This window comes from Hoplias malabaricus, chromosome 1 (genome assembly GCF_029633855.1).
Source record: "Hoplias malabaricus isolate fHopMal1 chromosome 1, fHopMal1.hap1, whole genome shotgun sequence".
NCBI lineage: Eukaryota > Metazoa > Chordata > Actinopteri > Characiformes > Erythrinidae > Hoplias > Hoplias malabaricus.
This window is the reverse complement of record NC_089800.1, coordinates 30,791,939-30,810,011: the sequence shown is the minus strand read 5'-3', so window position 1 is coordinate 30,810,011 and position 18,073 is coordinate 30,791,939. Positions and strand designations below refer to the sequence as shown.

Here is an 18,073-nt window from a genome sequence, read left to right as displayed (position 1 = left end):
AAACTTTTAAATAACTCATGAAAGTTACGTTAAAACCAAGCACACCATTGTTTTTCTTGTGAAATTCCCAATAAGTTTGATGTGTTCCATGACCCTCTTCCCATTGAAAAAACAAAACTTTGATCCAAAATGGCCACCATGGTCACCACCCATCTTGAAAAGTTTCCCCCCTCCCATATACTGTCAAGTGCCACAAACAGTAAGTTAATATCACCAACCATTCCCATTTTATTTAGGTGTATCCATATAAATGGCCCACCCTGTATATGTCGGAACAACAGAAGTTGTTTCCAAAATAACTCTAATGGCTTAGAAGTGTCTTAAGTGTAACTCTACACCTTCATACATATTCATTCAGAAATTCATTCAGTCTAATGGCGGGATCAGACTACACAACATTTTTGTCTTTCATGACTTTCACAATGTCAGATGAGCGCTATATACTGGTGCTATGTCTTGGTCAGGAGACTGGCAACACTACACGTGTGACACGGACCATTCTTTGTATTCAGAGTTTCGCAGGGAGGCGGGTCAAGAAACTTTCAATCATGGCTACAGAAGTGTTTTGTGTGCTGCTGGCGGTTTTGTGTTCCAAAAAAAAGAAGAAGAAAAAAACATGATTATGGACCCGTTCCTGTGTGTTTCGAGGAGGAGAGAACATGCTGTCTGTCCTGCAAAGAGAACTTGAGGTAATGTGTTAAAAAGTCAAGAGCATTTCTTTAGTTTTGTTTTTCCACCTGACAGCTGCAGCAGCAGCCTCCCTCTTTCTCTTCTCTGTGTTTACATATGCGCACCAGACAGTGCTCTGTCCTCCTATTGGTCATCGCAAAGGAACATGCTCTAGGACAGTGGTCACCAACCTTTTTACGTACAAGATCACCTTTTGAAATCTGAACAAATGAAAGATCTACCAATCTAAATGCCAGGCTTAGGCTGCTTAAAAAACAAAGCTGTGTATGTCCCCATCGCCTCCAATAGCATAGAATTACTTACTTCATTAATGTACAGCTGAGGGTTGGCTGTAGTGGTAGTGCCTAAGGCTGTCTGTAAGAGCTAAACAGGTGTTCTGACATGTTGTGCTTCTTATTGGTAACTATCCTACAGAAGCTCTGCGCATGCTCAGACACACAATTTTTTGTTTTCATGTGTTTTTCATTGGAAATCTCCCATTTTTTTTCTCCGGTGCATTATACAATCTTATATCTGTAAGTACCTGCTGAAACAAATATTCAAAAATGTATACATTTATAATCAACGTATTATCAGTGAAATGACCTACAATTACCTTATCTTTGCCCTCATGAGGGCATTCCTTCTGTTGGGAGCACTTCCTGATATACTTCTTGTAGCCCATCCAAATATCCTACTTTTTTTTTGGCGGCTGTACTAAGCACAATATTGTCGCATATATCCACAGGGTAGCACAACTTGACAGAACACTGGAGTATAGTGTGACTCTCACTGTGTTGTAATATGTAATCCGCATGAAATATCTGTGTAATATCTCCTGTTTTGAAACCAAAATTTTCAGCGCTGCCGCTGTGTTGACTCAGAGAGAGCAGAGATAGAGCAGCAGCACTACTGGTCAGAGACCAGAATTCGCGTGTCAGTATTTGCAGACACAAATCCTGCGTTACCCCGGCTTTATATGTCCCTGCTTAAGTAGCTGGCGAACCATTGCAGATACAGAATGATGCAGCTATAGTAACTTAAATGCTATAACTGAAGCAGCCATGATTTATCACGAACGACTTGCATGGTCTTGAAGATAGACCTGTCGATTGCAATTGACTGGTTGGCGACCACTGCTCTAGGATATGTCAGACTAGTTTTTATGACATTTATATGGGCTGTTTTAGCAGCATATACAGACTAAACAGAGTGTGTTAGTGAACTTCCAGCCACTGTACTATGCAGAAAGCTTGAGAAATTAAAGCAACACAATTTCAGTTCAGTGGAGTATCACATTGATTTTGAAGCTGTAAGGTAAAATACTACATATAATTGCTTTAATGTAATACATTTTTAAGTAAACCAATACTTAGATTAATTCAGATATCTGAATATGTAAATAAATGTGCCCATTCTTAAAGGCTAGTAGTCCCTATAGGAGTCAAGAAACTTGACCCAGATTATTGATTAATCATTATTATAGCATTTCTAGATGAAATAGTCCTTTAAGTTTTGTTCCTTGCCATTTTCTTCCACATTAACATACCAGCTGGGTATTTTTTCTGCAAAGGGCAAAGATAAATAAGGGCAGACACAGTTGCAATGGTGTACAGTGAGAAAACGTTGCACAAAGCCCTTGGAGACATGAGCAGGTTATCAGTGCCATCAGTGTTTCGTCTCTGGCACTACCGTTTCTCAATACTGTGAATAAATATTAATAACATTTGCAATGGCTATGGCGAAACCCAAGTCCATTCTGGACAGTATTGTGCCAATATTATCTTTAGCTTTAGTGCAAATACGAAGTGTTGCCTTCATCTGATGGACCCTGAAGGCCACCCCAGCCCTCGTGCTTTTTTTATCTGTTACAGTATTGTTACAGTAATGTCTTCTTTGTGCATTTATACACTGCTTTCAGTACCTGTTCCTCTGCCTCTGAGCCTGTTTGGAGGCTTTTGGTTCTCCGAGTGAGGAGAGAGAGGAGAGAGAAGAAGAAAGATATGCCCTTTGTCATGTGGAGGTGGCCTCTAAGTAGCTCTGAAGTTTACGCACAGTTGTTTCGTCCAGGGAGAACAGGTCGAAGTCGAAGGTGGTGTTGGTGACGTTGAAATGGCCAGTCTTCTCGATGAGGTTCACTATCTGAAACACAGATCAGACAAGCGTCAGAGCTAAAAAAGGGGTCTGTGTAAAAATACTGGGAGCGTTTTTTGGTGCTATACAGAAAACTCTGTTCTGTTTCTTAATGAAACGTCTGTGACCTGCTTTGGTCAAAACACCACAAGCCCTCCAACAGTATTTCCAACCCTGGCCCAGAGCAGACCAAAGGAAAGACCAAGCTGCAAACAGACACAAAAGCACACAAAGACATGAAGTGTGCTCTGACCTGCTGTAAGACATTCCTCTCTCTCAGAGCCATCAGTCTACGATGGAGGTCCACCAGCTCCTCTGTGTAAGCCTGAAAGAACACAAGACCCACTTTACAGCTCTGAAAAGCCACACACACATTCAGAACAAGGCTTGTTTGTGTAAAGCATGGTTAGGTTTATTTACCCTTCCTACCTTGTCGAATCCTCTCTTGATCATCTTCTCTCTGGCGCAGGACTCTGGGCTCTTCTTTCCCAACATCTACAAGGAGAACAAAACAAAACTAAACATCAAACAGGAAAGAAAAGAACAAGGAAATAAAACAGGAAAATGCTCAGTTTTTTAAAGTTATCAGGGCAATAAGAGCAGCTGGTGCGGAACAGTGAAGAACAGTTGACTCCTAAAGAATCAATTCTTTAAGTGTCTGGGAGTCTCTTGTATGAACTGTCAGCCAATGATTCATAGAGTTCTGGGAGTTGACTCATGCCGTGCCCTAATCAACACCTAGTGCACTAGTTTTGGGGTTCTGCTATTTTGCAGTAGTGTCCAAAAACATAGTGGACAGTTTTTACTGCACTCAAACAATCCCAAAATGCACTGCATAAAAGTAGCATACAACCTATATACAACAGTTGATAGCAGATACCCATAATTCACTGCGTTGTTTGGTTAAAAAACCCACAAGTGGTTGAGTCCGAAATCGTTCACTACCCTCCTGAACTCAGTTCAACATAACAGTGCACTGTATATTGAATAGTGTAGGGATAATTTAAAATAATGTGAATTGGGAGCCTTTTTTGAGACAGGGTCATCCTAGGTGTGCAAGCGCTTTTGAACATTACTTTTAAACATTAATGTTAAATCAATGCCAAATGTATTTGAGCAAAAACCTTCCATAATATTGGATTTTAATATGCTTTTAATTGTAAAATAAATTTTTAATTATGGTTATGAATGTAATAAATAATACCTCTAAAATAAGAAAACCTTTAAAAATTCAAGGCAAATATTAGATTATATTAGACTATTTTCCCTTTACAATATTTCAGGCAAATGCACACACTCACGTGAAATAAGACAAATCCAGCAGTCTTCCTCTTTCTGTGAGATGTGTAAATGTTGCTGAGTTCCGAGCGTCCTGCTGGGCTTGTGAACTATCCAATGCAGAGCTGAGGCTCTGGCTAATATGCACCAAACACAGCCCCAGAAACACAGAGCATGCTCTGTCTTATTTCCTATTATTCAGACACGGTCCATGCTGAAGAACCTACTGTTCTTTGGTTCCAACTGAGAACTAATTTTTCTGGTTCCAAATGGTTCCAAATATAGTTCACAAACTGGAATGTGAAATATGACTGGACTAACAACAGACAGTGTAGTAGCGCCACCTTAAGTTCTCTCTGTGAAATATGGCTGAACTAACAGTTCCTACTCTCGCATGCGCGTTACAACATTAGAAGTCAGTCAGTCAGTAAGACAGTAAGCAAAAAGGCCCGTAGGCTGTCCGGCAATTAATAAAATGAGACAAAAACAAATACACATTCTAGTCAAAATCTAAAACACTAAAACAAAATCAAAATCAGCATCCAAAATTGACACCCAGAAATGTAGAAAATTCAGTACAGCGACATTCTCAGTACATTCTCAGTGCACATGAACCTAAACTGTACCTTAAGGTTGACCGTGTTGAGCTTGTGGGGAGGGGAAGGTGCTTCCTGGCTGGGGGGACGAGATTCCTCCACTCCATCGCTTTCACTTTCCATACTAAAGCTAGGAGAAAGACTGCATTTTAATATTTTGATTGGAACACTACTCAAACATATACTGATCAGGCACAAGATTAAAACCACAGGTAATGTGAATAACACTGATGATTTTTTTACAGTGGTATATCAGGCAGGGTGTGAACTGTCAGTTCCTGAAACTGATGCTGTAAGCTAGGGTTAGGTGTTTCCAGTGTGCAGTGCTCAGTACTTGTCTCTCTCACACATCACTGGCTTGGGGGCCCAAGACCCTGACGCTGGGTCACTTCTTAATTTTCTTTAGACCACTTTTAGCAAGTATTAACTGCATACCAGGAACCACTGTGCACCAGGAACACCCCACAAGATCTGCTCTTTAGAGGACGCTCTGACCAAAACATTATGATCATCACAATATGGCTCATGTCAAAGTGGTTTGGGGTTTAATTAGCCTTTTATGACGTATTTCCACTGCATGGTACCTACTCAAATCTACTCAGCTTTTCTGTTTTTCCATCAGGTTAATTTGGTGTGGGTCCCTTCTCTCTCATGGTTCAGAGCGAGCCAACTAGGGACTAAACTGTGGCATGTAAACCTTGCAGAGCACTGATTGTCCAGAGTCGTCACTCTACGCCACGCAATGCAGCACAAACTCTCTATCTGGAAATTTTCCAGCTACAGCAAAGATCAAACATTCCTTGGATCGGTGGCCGACAAATGAACTCAGCAAGAGCTGAACGCTGCAACAAGGAAGGAACAAACTCTACAGATCTGTCTAAACTGATGACGGAGCTGTGTTCAAACAACACAACACGACAATACATGATGAGTAAACAACATTTAATGTTACCGCCGATGTTGTTGTGGTTTCCAAAGCCCGATGTTCCTGTTAGAGACTACTGCGGAAAACAAACCAAGAACTAAACAGAGAGTAGAATTCAGTAGAGTCCAGTAGAGTAGGTACCATGCAGTGGAAAGCCCCATTAAAAAGTTACACGTGTCTTACATCTTACTACTCATGTGGTCCAGTGTGATAAGTAACTGTAACTGAATTGTCTGTGTGTTGGTACCGTGAGTCCTGATTGGGCGGAGTGTTCTTGATGGGTGTTTCCACCTCTGAGCTGCTGTCATCAGAGCCCTCTGAACGCATATCCTCCACCATGGAGCGCAGGGGCCCTGCACACGACACAGTCACTGAGCACCACACTCAAGAGTCAAGTAAGTGTTTTATTTCATATTAAGACCTTCTCCTTTTTTATGCTCATATAAAGAGAACACACACTCCTGCTCTGGGGGGGCTTTCTCTCCTCACCCAGGGCTCCATCAGCCCCTAAACTCCATGATGTCAACTCTTTATTATAAAAATAATATAATCCAAGATTAATTAATTAGTGAAAAATAACACCTCAGCATAAAAATGAACACAGTTTCACAACCAACTTTAATCTAAATCTCTACGATTCCAATTATTAAAAAAATAATTCAATATATCAGAGAAGACGTAGACTGATGGTCCACACTCCCCCTTTCCCCATTAGGCTGTATAGGAAGTATACATATGAATATGTTGCCCAGACTGCTTTATCTATTTAAGATGTTACCTACTGAAATTCCAAGATTTGGATCAATTGAGTTCTCACCTCATTTGGAAGAAATGTTGGAAGAAAATGTCCAAGAATTAGGCTTAAAACGTTACAGATGGAGGGTTTAAACATCCTAACCTCAGATACTACTTTTGGGCACAGATGGCCATTACTAATGTGGATCCAGAATAACACAAGTACAATACTTGGCTCAATACTGAAAAAGTTACTTTTAAAATCTGGAAAAAAAAATGTGATTCATTTTTGGACTGTCTAAAACAATCTCTCTATTAACCAGCATTGGACATATGAAACATTTACACCAAACATCTTAGATACAAGGTTTAAAAATGTATTATATATTGTATAATATATATATTATATATACAATATATTTCAGAATATTTTAGATACTTGCAAATAAGACACTTTTTGACTACACACAAAAATGGAAAAATCTTAAATCTAACCCTATAGAAAATTACCTCACCGGGTCGCAATTGGAAAATACAGGGGCAAGAATAGTTTGTAAACTCAAACATCAAATATTTTTGTCTATAAATGAAAATAATTCTTTAAATATAAAAACAAAGATGGGAATCAGAATGAAATAAAGATATAATACAGAATAAATGGCAGGAAATATGTACAAAAGCAAATTGCAAATACATGGCGGGAATTTAAATGAAAAGTAATCACTAGATATTTTCAAACGCCAGAGATTTTGCCAAAGATGGGCCCAGGACACACTAATCCATGCTGCGGAGAACAAATTGGAAACCATAACTCACATATCCGGGCTATGCCCCAAACGTTATTTATTTTTATTATTATTTGAAAGACGTATTTGATGCTCTACAGTATTTCTACAGAACATCCTACAAGACCCTATGGTGGCAACATTGGGAGTAATACCTGACGGTACAGAGGGGTCGTCTGAGAAATATCTCTTAAGAATAAGTTAAATGAATGAAATCAACCCCCCCCCCACCCCCGATTTGGATTAAAACACAGTAAAAAAAAACTTCAGTTTGAATACCTCTGATCTAATCTGTGAAATGAAGCAAGTCTTACCTTGGCCTTGTTTCTGTGAAGGTTCAAAGTCAGAGTCCGAGCTGGAGCTGGAGCTGGAGGGACTAGACTGGACCAAGTGCTTCAGGAAACAAGCACACACACCAAATTATATACAATCTACCACAACATCCTCCAGGAAATGGCAGTGAACAATAATAACTCACAGTAAATGTGTATAACTCAGCTCCGTGTTTAATCTGTACTGAAGATGATCTTCAAGACAAAACAATAATAAAGGAGTGCAGCTGAGATGGTAACAATGCACATGTCCCTCTACTTAAATAAATACACAGAATAGAATTAAGCATGTATTGAAAGCCCAGAGGCAACAGTTGCATTAAGACGCTTTCTGTCATCCAGAGCATTGTATCCACCTTAAATAATGCGGGTTGGCTCTATCATCCAAGGTTAACCAGATGAGAGGGTGAACATGGAAACTGCTCTAAAATGTGCTGGTTTCAGTGAGTACAACCACGTTTTTAATCTGTCATGAGCTAAAACGTATAGCCAGTTCTCTCAAGATAATATGAATGATAAATTATGAGCTATATTACTGAGTTTCTAGCCTCAACCACCACCATTGTCCTGAAAGGAAAAAACTGGGGCTGTAAGCTGTGGCAAAATCAGCATGTATCACCTCAGATTTGGATGAGGCCTCGTCTTCTGAGTTGGATTCGTCCGTCTCCTGCTGTTGCTTCACATCCTGAAGCTCCGGTCTCATTTTCGCCCAGTGGCTCTTTTCTTTGGACACTTTCTTCTCAGGCAAAGTGGAGGGAGCACTGGAGGAAATCCGGGGAGAGTTGCTGCTTAATCCTGCATTATTAGAGCCCTTCATACTAGAGGCAAGAGATACACAAAAATAAAAATATATACAATAATATTCATAATATTAATATAAGCATAAATAATAATAATAATAATAATAATAATGATAATAACAACTAAACTCAATTAATAATTTCTTACTATATACATCGCTTTACTATAGAACTCAGTATAGTCAACTATATTTAGGGCTGAATTATATATATTTTTAAGCATTGTCTACCCAATATTCAGTCTTTAATGTCAACAGACCCAAGAAGATACAGAGATCTCAAACACACTGTTGGTAAACACACTGTTAAACACACTCTTCTGCAGGGCTGCAGTGCTAAACAGTTATATATATCTGCCCAATAATGTTTATGATTGTGTACTGGTTACACTCATAGTAAAGAGCAGCTGTGCATTGTATAACTGCTCTTTAACTTGTATAGATTTGTTTTAATGTAGTGTCGCAGTCACACAGCTCTAGGGACCTGGAGATTGTGGGTTCGAGTCCCACTCCGGGTGACTGTCTGTGAGGAGTTTGGTGTGTTCTCCCTATGTATGCGTGGGTTTCTTCCGGGTGCTCCGCTTTCCTCTCACGGTCCAAAAACACACTTTGTTAGATGGGTTGGCAACACAAAAGTGTCCATAGGTGTGAATGTGTTTGTGTGTTGCTCTGTGAAGGACTGGCGCCCCCTCCAGAGTGTATTCCTGCCTTGCGCCCAATGATTCCGGGTAGGCTCCGGACCCACCGTGACCCTGAACTGGATAAGTGGTTACAGATAATGAATGAATATATTAACCTGCTTTGCCACTCAGCCCCTTTTTTAACATGAGAAACATGTAAGTCTTATTAATATCATGACATTTGGATCACTGACTTCTGCTGAAAATCCCTGCATTTTTTTTATATCGCAATATAAGCTGTAGGGAAAAAGTATCGCAATGTCACTTTTGTCCAATATCATGTAGCCTTAACAGTAATAGTGTAATTGATAATGGATAATGGGTGATGTTTTTAACCCTCCTTAAAAACCTCTTCAATTTTTTGTCCTCCCTGATTTTCTCTTTAAATATTTGTCATCTCAAGTTCCCCTCGTCAATGTGTCCCCCCCCCCCCGATCATGCACAATGCCCATAACCTAATCAGGTTTAGGGGTGAGCATGTGATTCCGCTGAGATTTGTGAGGCTGATCCACTGCTTTTTTATGAAATGGTGCTAACCAAAGACTGGCTGGTGATATGGCAGCACCACTCAGGAGCCCCCAACTGCTTTCATTTTAAGGATGTAGTTTTAGCTGATGCCCCTGAGATTTGAAAATTGCACTCTTTTCAGACAGGTGTTGATTTTGATATAAAACATTTCATATGTCAGACCTAATAAAATCATTACTCTTTAACTGCTGGCCCTCTGAGACTGACCTCTTCTGCTTCTTGGTGCTGAGTTTAGGGGACTCTGTAGAGGATGAAGGGCGCTTATTCCCTCCTCCTCCTCCTCCTCCTGTTACTGAGGTCTCTATCTTGGGTTCCTTCAGGGTAAGTTTGGGCTCTTTAAAGGCTGCTTTGGGCAGAGGTTTAACCTCCTCCTTCCCACGTGTCTCTGTAGTTTTCCTGGAGGCGGAGGAAGACTCCCGTGTGGCCTTTCCTCCCTCGCGGTCACTCTCTCTGGACGTGGCTTTGCCCTCTGAATCTTTCCTGGTCCGTTCTCTGTGCTCTTTGGCTGCTTTATGGGGTTTTGTCCCTTTGCTGCTTCCGCCATCTTTGTTTGGCTCCTAGAGAAAGAAGAAGGTGAAGAGTTATACAGTTAAATTGCTGCAAAATGAAATAGGGGAGGGCACTGTGACAAATATATTATATCATAATGTACAAAGACTTTCCCATAAGACACAATACTCTGACACAAGCACGTTTTTAAAACACATTGGAATTTAGTTTATTTTCAGATGAATTTGTTTAAAATTTCAGCCTCAAAAGTTCAGTATCACAGGTTTGTGAACTGAACTGCACCATTTTCTACTGACATTTCAGGTGGCCCTCAGTATTGCTGGATTTAGCTTTGACTAAAACAGGTCACAGGTGTTTCATTAAAACGAGAACTGTGCTTCCCTCATGGGAAAGGAGGAGAATATGTCTCCATTAAGTTATCTGGTCAAGGAAGAAATCCTGTTTGTGGAATGTCTGATTTCCTAAAACATTCTGTAAAAATAAAGACACTTCTGCTGCATATTTTAACACATACTTACACTTTATCTGTTTAAATGAACTTTAAATTAAAATGTTACAAAGAAATTTAACAAGATTCAAGAGTGTTACTTTCACATTCGCAGAGAACGACCTATGACATTCAGGACTAAAACTTCCTGTAAAAACACAACAGAAACACAAAGGAGGGTATAGTATAGGACAAAATATAATACTGATTTACCTTAATCCCATGAGAAGACTTAATCTTTTTTGGGTCAGAAAAAGCAGACAGAGGAATGGTGGGAAGCATGGGATAATCCGGACTGGGTCTCGGCATCATCTCTGCTCCCTCTGGAATCACCATCACCTGAGAGAGAGAACCGGAGAAGAGAGAGAGAGAGAGAGAGAGAGAGAAAGAGAGAGTGTGAAATATGTGCAGACACTGCAGTTACACTCGGCTGGCTCAGTAAACACCACTGCCTGGACTCACCCCTCCGGCCTTGACGAGTTTACGTCTGAACTCGTGCGTGGGGTTGTTAAACGTGAGCTTCTCGCAGCGCAGGTGATTGACCGGTGGGTTTCCCTCCAGGTTTAGGAACAGGTCATAATTAAAGCAAACTTTCTTAGGCTCCTCCTGGTTCAGGAAAAAACAGAAAATATATATTTTCATGCTTACACCAGAATCTGTAAAAACAAATTGATGTTTTAACTGTCACAAAATATTAGACCAAATGAACTTACACAATGGTTAGTTTATAACATCACTGAAACACAATTGCCTTCGATAATGTACACAAATCAGCTTTCAGTTCTCCACATGTGTCTGTGCTGTTTATGTATTTGATCAGTCATTATAACCTCTTAGAAATAAATAAAAATCCATATATGATTACGTTTCTGTGTGTGTTTCCAGGTGCTCTGCTTTCCTCCCAAACACACATGTTAGTAAATGAAGTAGCTGTGTGACACTGTCCCCCACTGTGCCCTGTCTACAGTGGGCTCCTTCCCTGAGCCCAGTAACTGGGAATGGAACGACCGAACATGTTGCAACTGGGTGAAAGACAAAGGTTAGAGTTTTGTTTTCGGCTGAAGTGCAGTATTTGCACTGTGTGTGTTACTATACAGAATAATGCGCTGTTGTCGTGATTGAGATAATGAATCCAGGGCAATGGTGAGACTCTTCTTTACTGTTGTTATTGACTGTAAATAAAATTTAAAAAAAGTAAAAACTAAAGTAAATAAATCTAAAGACATTTACAAAGGGTTTGGGAACTCCCTGCTGTGGCATAAACATTAAGACATAAATATGTTCTCATTGTTCTTAAATGAATGTTAAAAAACAGTTGAAGTCAATGGCTTTGTGTCTTAATCAATATTTGAATATTGTTTTACTTAGGTCTTCCACAAGCTTTGTCTCATTTTCTCCTCAATTATGAGTCCTCACACAGTGCCCCCAGCCTTGAGACATGTGAGGCCAATCCCCTGCTTCTTTTCTCAAATTGATGCTAACACAACACTGAATAGCTCATCGTGCCAGAGGGGAATGCACACTGCCTAGATCTGTTACATACAGTTGTGTTCAAAATAATAGCAGTGTGTTTAAAAATATTAGTTAAGCACAAAATCTTAATAGCAGTTTTTATTTCTATGCATTGGGAACATTGCATACTGTTTTCCAAACCAAAACATGAAGAGAAATTTAAATAATTTGTAACTACTTTACAGAAAATACCAAACAATTAACATTGAGCTGTTCAAAAAAATAGCAGTATCTGCATTTGTCTTTACTAACTCAAAATATGTACTCTTTTTTTGGGATTTATCATTCCTGTGAATCACTAACCTAATATTTAGGGTCGTTGTCTTGCAACATGACCTGTTCAAGTATTCTGATATATGCAAACTGGTCCATGATCCCTGGTATGCGGTAAATAGGCCCAGCACCATAGTAATAGAAACATGCCCATATCATGATGCTTGCACCACCATGCTTCACTGCCTTCAGAGAGTACTGTGGCTTGAATTCAGAGTTTGGGGGTCATCTGACGAACTGTCTGCAGCCCTTGGACCCAAAAAGAACAATTTTGCTTTCATCAGTCCACAATATGTTTCTCCATTTCTCTTTAGGCCAGTTGATGTGTTCTTTGGCAAATTGTATCCGCTTCAGTACATGTCTTTTTTTTAACAGTAGGACTTTGCGGGGACTTCTTGCTAATAGCTTAGCTTCTTTAGCTCAGAAGACAGGCGTCTTCTAACTGTCACAGTACTCATAGGTAACCTGAGACTGTCTTTGATCATCCTGGAACTGATCATTGGCTGAGCCTTTGCCATTCTGACTATTCTTCGATCCATTCGAATGGTAGTCTTCCATTTTCTTCCACGTCTCTCTGATTTTCCTCTCCATTTTAAAGCATTGGAGATCATTTTGGCTGAACAGTCTTTATAAGTTTTACCCTCTTCAATAGACTTTATAATCAAAGCTCGCTGTTCTTCTGAACAATGTCTCGATCAACCCATTTTTCTCAGGCTTTCAAGGAGAAATGCATGTAGAGCATGTGCTGGCTTCACCCTTAAATAAGGGACACCTGATTCACACCTGTTTCCTCACAGAATGATTGCCCTCACTAATTGAACTCCACACTGCTATTATTTTGAACACACCTCTTTCAATTAATTATGTAAATACACAGACTCAAGAGCATGCATATCATGAATGCTGAGTCTGTTGGTTTTCTAAGAATCTACTGCACGAACTGTTACATTGTTTGTCATGTGGTAATATAATTTATACCAAAAACAGTGATTATCTGGTTAGTCAAATTGGACTGCTATTATTTTGAACACAACTGTAAGCTGAGAGATGATGTGCTAGCTAACGATGACAGGTGAGGAAGAAGGGGCCTTCCTATTTACGCCAAGAAATAAGACTCATAGGCATCACCTGGAAGTGATCTCCTGGATGCATCTTAAATTAGCATGCTAACAGAGACTTTAATAATAATAATAATCATAATAAAAATAATCAATAAATATGGTACCCACCTTGTTCTTAAAGTAAACCTCTATGGGCATGAGGAACCCAGCATAACCTGATTCTTCCACTTTATATGGAGGATCTTTGCAGACTACACAACAGAAACAAACACAAGGACATGTTCATGTTACACTGATTATGATCATTAGTACTGATTAGAAACCGTACATTACATTAATAACAAAATATTAATGTGTACTAAAAAACTTTCCACGTAAGCACTCTGTGTTAACAGTTGCTGTACTCTACAAAGCTTTAGAACAGCTTGGTTTGAGAAAACACAAAACATGCTTGTCTCATGCTGGAGGTTTAAGCTAATTTTAGAACTGTGCAAATCATGCAACTTTATTATTTTACCCTGAGTTCAGTATTGATTTCAAAACAATAATATGTTCCACTTATATAGCGCCTTTCCCAAACCCAACGACACTTACATATAGCTTACACATATACATACATATAAAAAAAACAATAATACAAATAATAATAAATATAATAACAATAAAAATGTATATAAATAAATAAATACATTCGGAGCATTACGTTACTGGGAATACAATGAGGAAAAAAGGAATGTTTTAGCAGTGATTTGAAGGAAGATAAAGTTGAACAGTTGTGAAGAAGAGGAGGAAGAGTATTCCAAAGTTTAGAAGCAGCCGCATTGAAAAATCTGCCACCCAGGCTAAAACAAAGAGATAAATGAAGATACCGAATGTAAATGCTAAAGACCTCCTCCAGAGCAAATTTAGTGTTAGTGTGTGAATGTGGTGGTGTTTGCGCTTGAAGCTACAGCGTATCAAACACAGTCTCAGAAACATGGATTCAGACAGACTGGGTTTCTAATGTCATATACTTAAGGAGCCAATCCCGTCAGCCTTTTAAGTTGCAATTGAGTGGCAGAAGTGGAGTGGAGATAGGGCTGAGGACTAATTGCATATTCATAGATGGGCACATGCTGAATGAGGTCTATGAAGGTGTAGTGTTACAGTTAAACACATTTAAGGCATTAGGGGATGTTTAATCTTTAAATAATGTCTACATCAGTAACTCTGAACAACAGTGGTTTAATCCATGACCAGAGAAGGACCTTAATGTATTTTATTCACATTTACAATGACGCAATTACTTTTAAAAGAAGCAGAGCTTTAGAGGTTACATTAAGTTACATCCAAATGTATATGTGCAATGCAATTTATTTATTTAACTTTAGGTAGTTCAGTTTCCAACACTGTATGTTACATAGCATTATGGGATGGATTCGTAAAAATGAATTAAGTCTAGTCCTGACCTACACAGCATATTAAATTTAGATTTTCCATTTAAAGGATGATATAGTCCAGGTTAATCTCTGTCTGGGAAACCAGACCTTAATACCAAAGGGTTTCAGGAACGTTTAAACTATAAAGCGCTATAAAATCTTAGCTACAAGAAAGAAACCTGCCTCTCTTAGGTTTTGGAAAGCTGTCATGGAGCCGGAAGACCACCCTCTCCACAAAGTGCTCGATGTCGCATGCCTCCGGGCCTCGAACAAACACCATCCAGTCGTGAGTGAAGCCATCGGTTGTGACTTTTTTCCGGAGCTGAGCCCTGTGTCCCAGCTCCAACTTCACCTGCACTGTACACTACACAACATGGAGAGACAAAGGGTTAACATTAATAACACACAGCAAGTTAACTTTAGTAACACAACCACACAAACACGTGCGTTCAGGCTTCTTCAATCTCAGCGCTCTCGAGCATCTACAGAAACCCCCTTCACCATGAATGGGCTGTGGAGCAGTGGGACTGTGTTCTCTGGAGTGATCAAGCTCTATTCAATACTTTGGAATGGGTTGGAGTAGTGTCTGTGAGCCACAACTAAACCTCCACTAATTCTTATGGGCCGAAAGCCATCAAAGACTCACAGAAATGTTCCAACATCGAGAGTAAGGCCTTTACAGACGAGCAGAAACTGTTACTGAAGCAAACAGAGTCAAACATCCTATTAATGTCATTCATTTCTGAAGAACAGACACAGTGGTTAATGAAGTCGATTACTAAACAGCAAATAATATTGTACACTGTCAGAACACTGTACCCTGCTCTGAGTCTTTACTTAACTTTAAAGGGAACATAATACATCCCTTTTCTCCACAGTGGAACAAAGTTCTGGTTCTTAAAGAAATGTCTGTGACCTGCTTTGGTCAAAACCCCACAAGCCCCAGCCCTGTTCAGAACGCCTGCTTTCAGCCACTGTTCCTTAAAATGATAATGAGCCACTCGCTGTTCCCTCCAACCCTGAGCACACAGCAGTGAAGAGCGAGGAGCAGAAGCTCTGGTTTTTTTAGCTGTTTTTGAATTCTCTTTCTTCTCTGTTCTCATTTTCTCCATTTTTACTCAGTGCTTTTATTTCTCTGTGCTTGCTGTTTCTGTTTTGCTGCGTTTTACCTCATCTTTGCATTTTCACATAAACGTTGGTCCAGCGCTGTAACTAGACATACTCAGAGGAGGGGGGCAGGGTGATTATAAAGTTGCTGCACTTCATGCCAGAAGCGGAGCAGAATCAGAACAACTTGTTTTATCTCATGTTTTCTGACTTGGGCAGCACACAGAAAACTGACTGGGGGGTCTTGTTTCACAGTGTGTTGGGTTGGTGGGCTCCACATTCACATATTAATGTGAACATGCACTGAACAAGGAATGTGTCCTTTACACACTAGCTGTTGTTTTTAGTTGCAAGATAACGAACCTGAGAGTGTCACAATCACATGAGCATGACCTTCGAGGTGGATGTCTGGCTGATTCAACAGCCAAAGAAAAAAAGCTGACAGGACGCCACGTGTTTGCTCAGTGGTTAATGTGTCTCTGGCCAATGCTGACAAAGGATTTCTAAGAAATCCTGGAGACCAGACTCTCCCGACTTACACTACATGAACATTGCTGTGAGGTTTATGGCAACTGCTTTAAACTCATGTGCAATCAGCATCACTTACAACCAAACATTTACAGCAAAACATTTTCTGGAACATTGATGTTGAATTTTGAAAAACTGGTGAAACTCCCCTTTCAAGATAAACCCATTTTAACATATATTTGCCATAACATTAAAACCACTTTGCTCTTTCTACACACACTGTCCATTCTCTCAGCTCCACTGACCACACAGGAGCACTCTGTAGTTCTGCATTTACAGACTGTTGTGCACATGTTGTTCTGCATACTTTGTTAGCCCCCTAACACCCTGTTCCTCAGTGATCTGTACCTTCAGAGGACCCCCACAGAGCAGGTATGATTTGCGTAGTGGATCATTCTCAGGGCTGCAGTGACACTGACGTGGTGGTGCGTTAGTGTGTGTTGTGCTGGTACGAGTGGATCAGACACAGCGGTGCTGCTAGAGTTTTAAACCCCTCAGTGTCACTGCTGGATTGTGAATAGTTGACCGACCAAAAAAAAAAAAAAATCCAACTGACAGCGTCCTGTGTCCACTGATGAAGGACTAGAGGACAACCAACATAAACTGTGGAGTGAAAGATGAACTGCTGTCTCTGACTTTACATCTACAAGGTGGACCAACGAGGTAGGAGTGTCTAACAGAGTGGACAATGAGTGGACACAGGGTATAAAAACTTTAGCAGCACTGCTTTGTCTGATCCTCTCACACCAGCACAACACACACTAACACGCCACCATGTCAGTGTCACTGCAGCTCTGAGAATGATCCATCACAAAATCATTGCTGAGCACTGAAGAACAGAGGGAAAGCTGCTAACAAAGTATGGTAGTACAAGTGGAAAAATGAGGTGGCTTTAATGTTATGGCTGATGGATGTATACACTTCAAAACTGTACATTTAAATTCAGCATAACTTGGGATATATGGTTTAGGTTTGAACTTATACAATTGGTGGAGAAGAAAGAGAAGATTAAAGCCACACGTAAGGTGTCATGGAATTTTACGTTCCACCTTAATGGTGCAGCAGTTACATCTACACCAGTTAAGGTGGAACGGAAAATTCCATGACAAAGCAGGCGAAATTCAGGATTTTATGTAGAAGACTTGGTAATTCTCACACAAACTGTACGTATATGTTCTAATCCTTCATTAAACACTAATTTACAGTATGACTATTTTATATTTTATAATGAAATTAAAGGGAAAAAGACGTTTTGAATACGTCCCGCACACAGATACACCTACCATTCAACACAATATTAGCGAATAAGCCCCGAATAACATCTGTAAATACATTCAAAGCTGTCTATTATGATGTCAAATAGATTAACGATAGTCCAAATGGCGACTTTTTATAAATTACACTGATTATATTGTTGATCTGAGGTATAGTAAAGCGGCCTGAAGTCCCTCTATAGGGGCCATGGTTTCTGCATTAAATTCTGCAGCATTTTGATTTAAAAAAAAGACCCAGCAGAAATAAGAGGCTAGAATGCGTAATTATGTTATTACCATGTTGTCCATAGTGACCTACTCTCGGTCTCTCTGCTTTATTCAGCCTGCTATTGCAGGAAAGTGCAGCTGCATCCTCACTGACACTCACAGCAGCCCAGACTGACACCATGCACTTCAAAACAAAAGCCTTACTTTAATTTCAATACAGGACTTTTATTTTGAAA

At 39.8% G+C, this 18,073-nt stretch overlaps 1 protein-coding gene across 1 annotated transcript; it reads right to left on the bottom strand.

The window, feature by feature from the left end:
• Positions 1-220: 220 nt before the first annotated feature.
• Positions 221-18,002, bottom strand: mllt1b (MLLT1 super elongation complex subunit b). The gene is made up of 13 exons (XM_066678775.1): positions 17,907-18,002; positions 14,905-15,085; positions 13,472-13,554; positions 10,920-11,063; positions 10,671-10,796; positions 9,668-10,017; positions 8,073-8,271; positions 7,436-7,514; positions 5,849-5,954; positions 4,707-4,806; positions 3,223-3,297; positions 3,056-3,127; positions 221-2,811 (listed from the first exon to the last, which is right to left on the bottom strand). The coding sequence occupies exons 1-13, from the start codon at positions 17,916-17,918 to the stop codon at positions 2,683-2,685; spliced, it is 1,656 nt and encodes a 551-aa protein (XP_066534872.1). The 5' UTR covers positions 17,919-18,002; the 3' UTR covers positions 221-2,682.
• Positions 18,003-18,073: the final 71 nt, after the last annotated feature.

Excerpts from the sequence above, each read along its gene's own strand:
- mllt1b (XM_066678775.1), bottom strand. Across the intron at positions 3,298-4,706 it reads TCAACACGGTCAACCTTAAG|ATGTTGGGAAAGAAGAGCCC; the intron begins GTACAGTTTAGG and ends TTCTCCTTGTAG. Across the intron at positions 2,812-3,055 it reads AGAGGAATGTCTTACAGCAG|ATAGTGAACCTCATCGAGAA; the intron begins GTCAGAGCACAC and ends TCTGTGTTTCAG.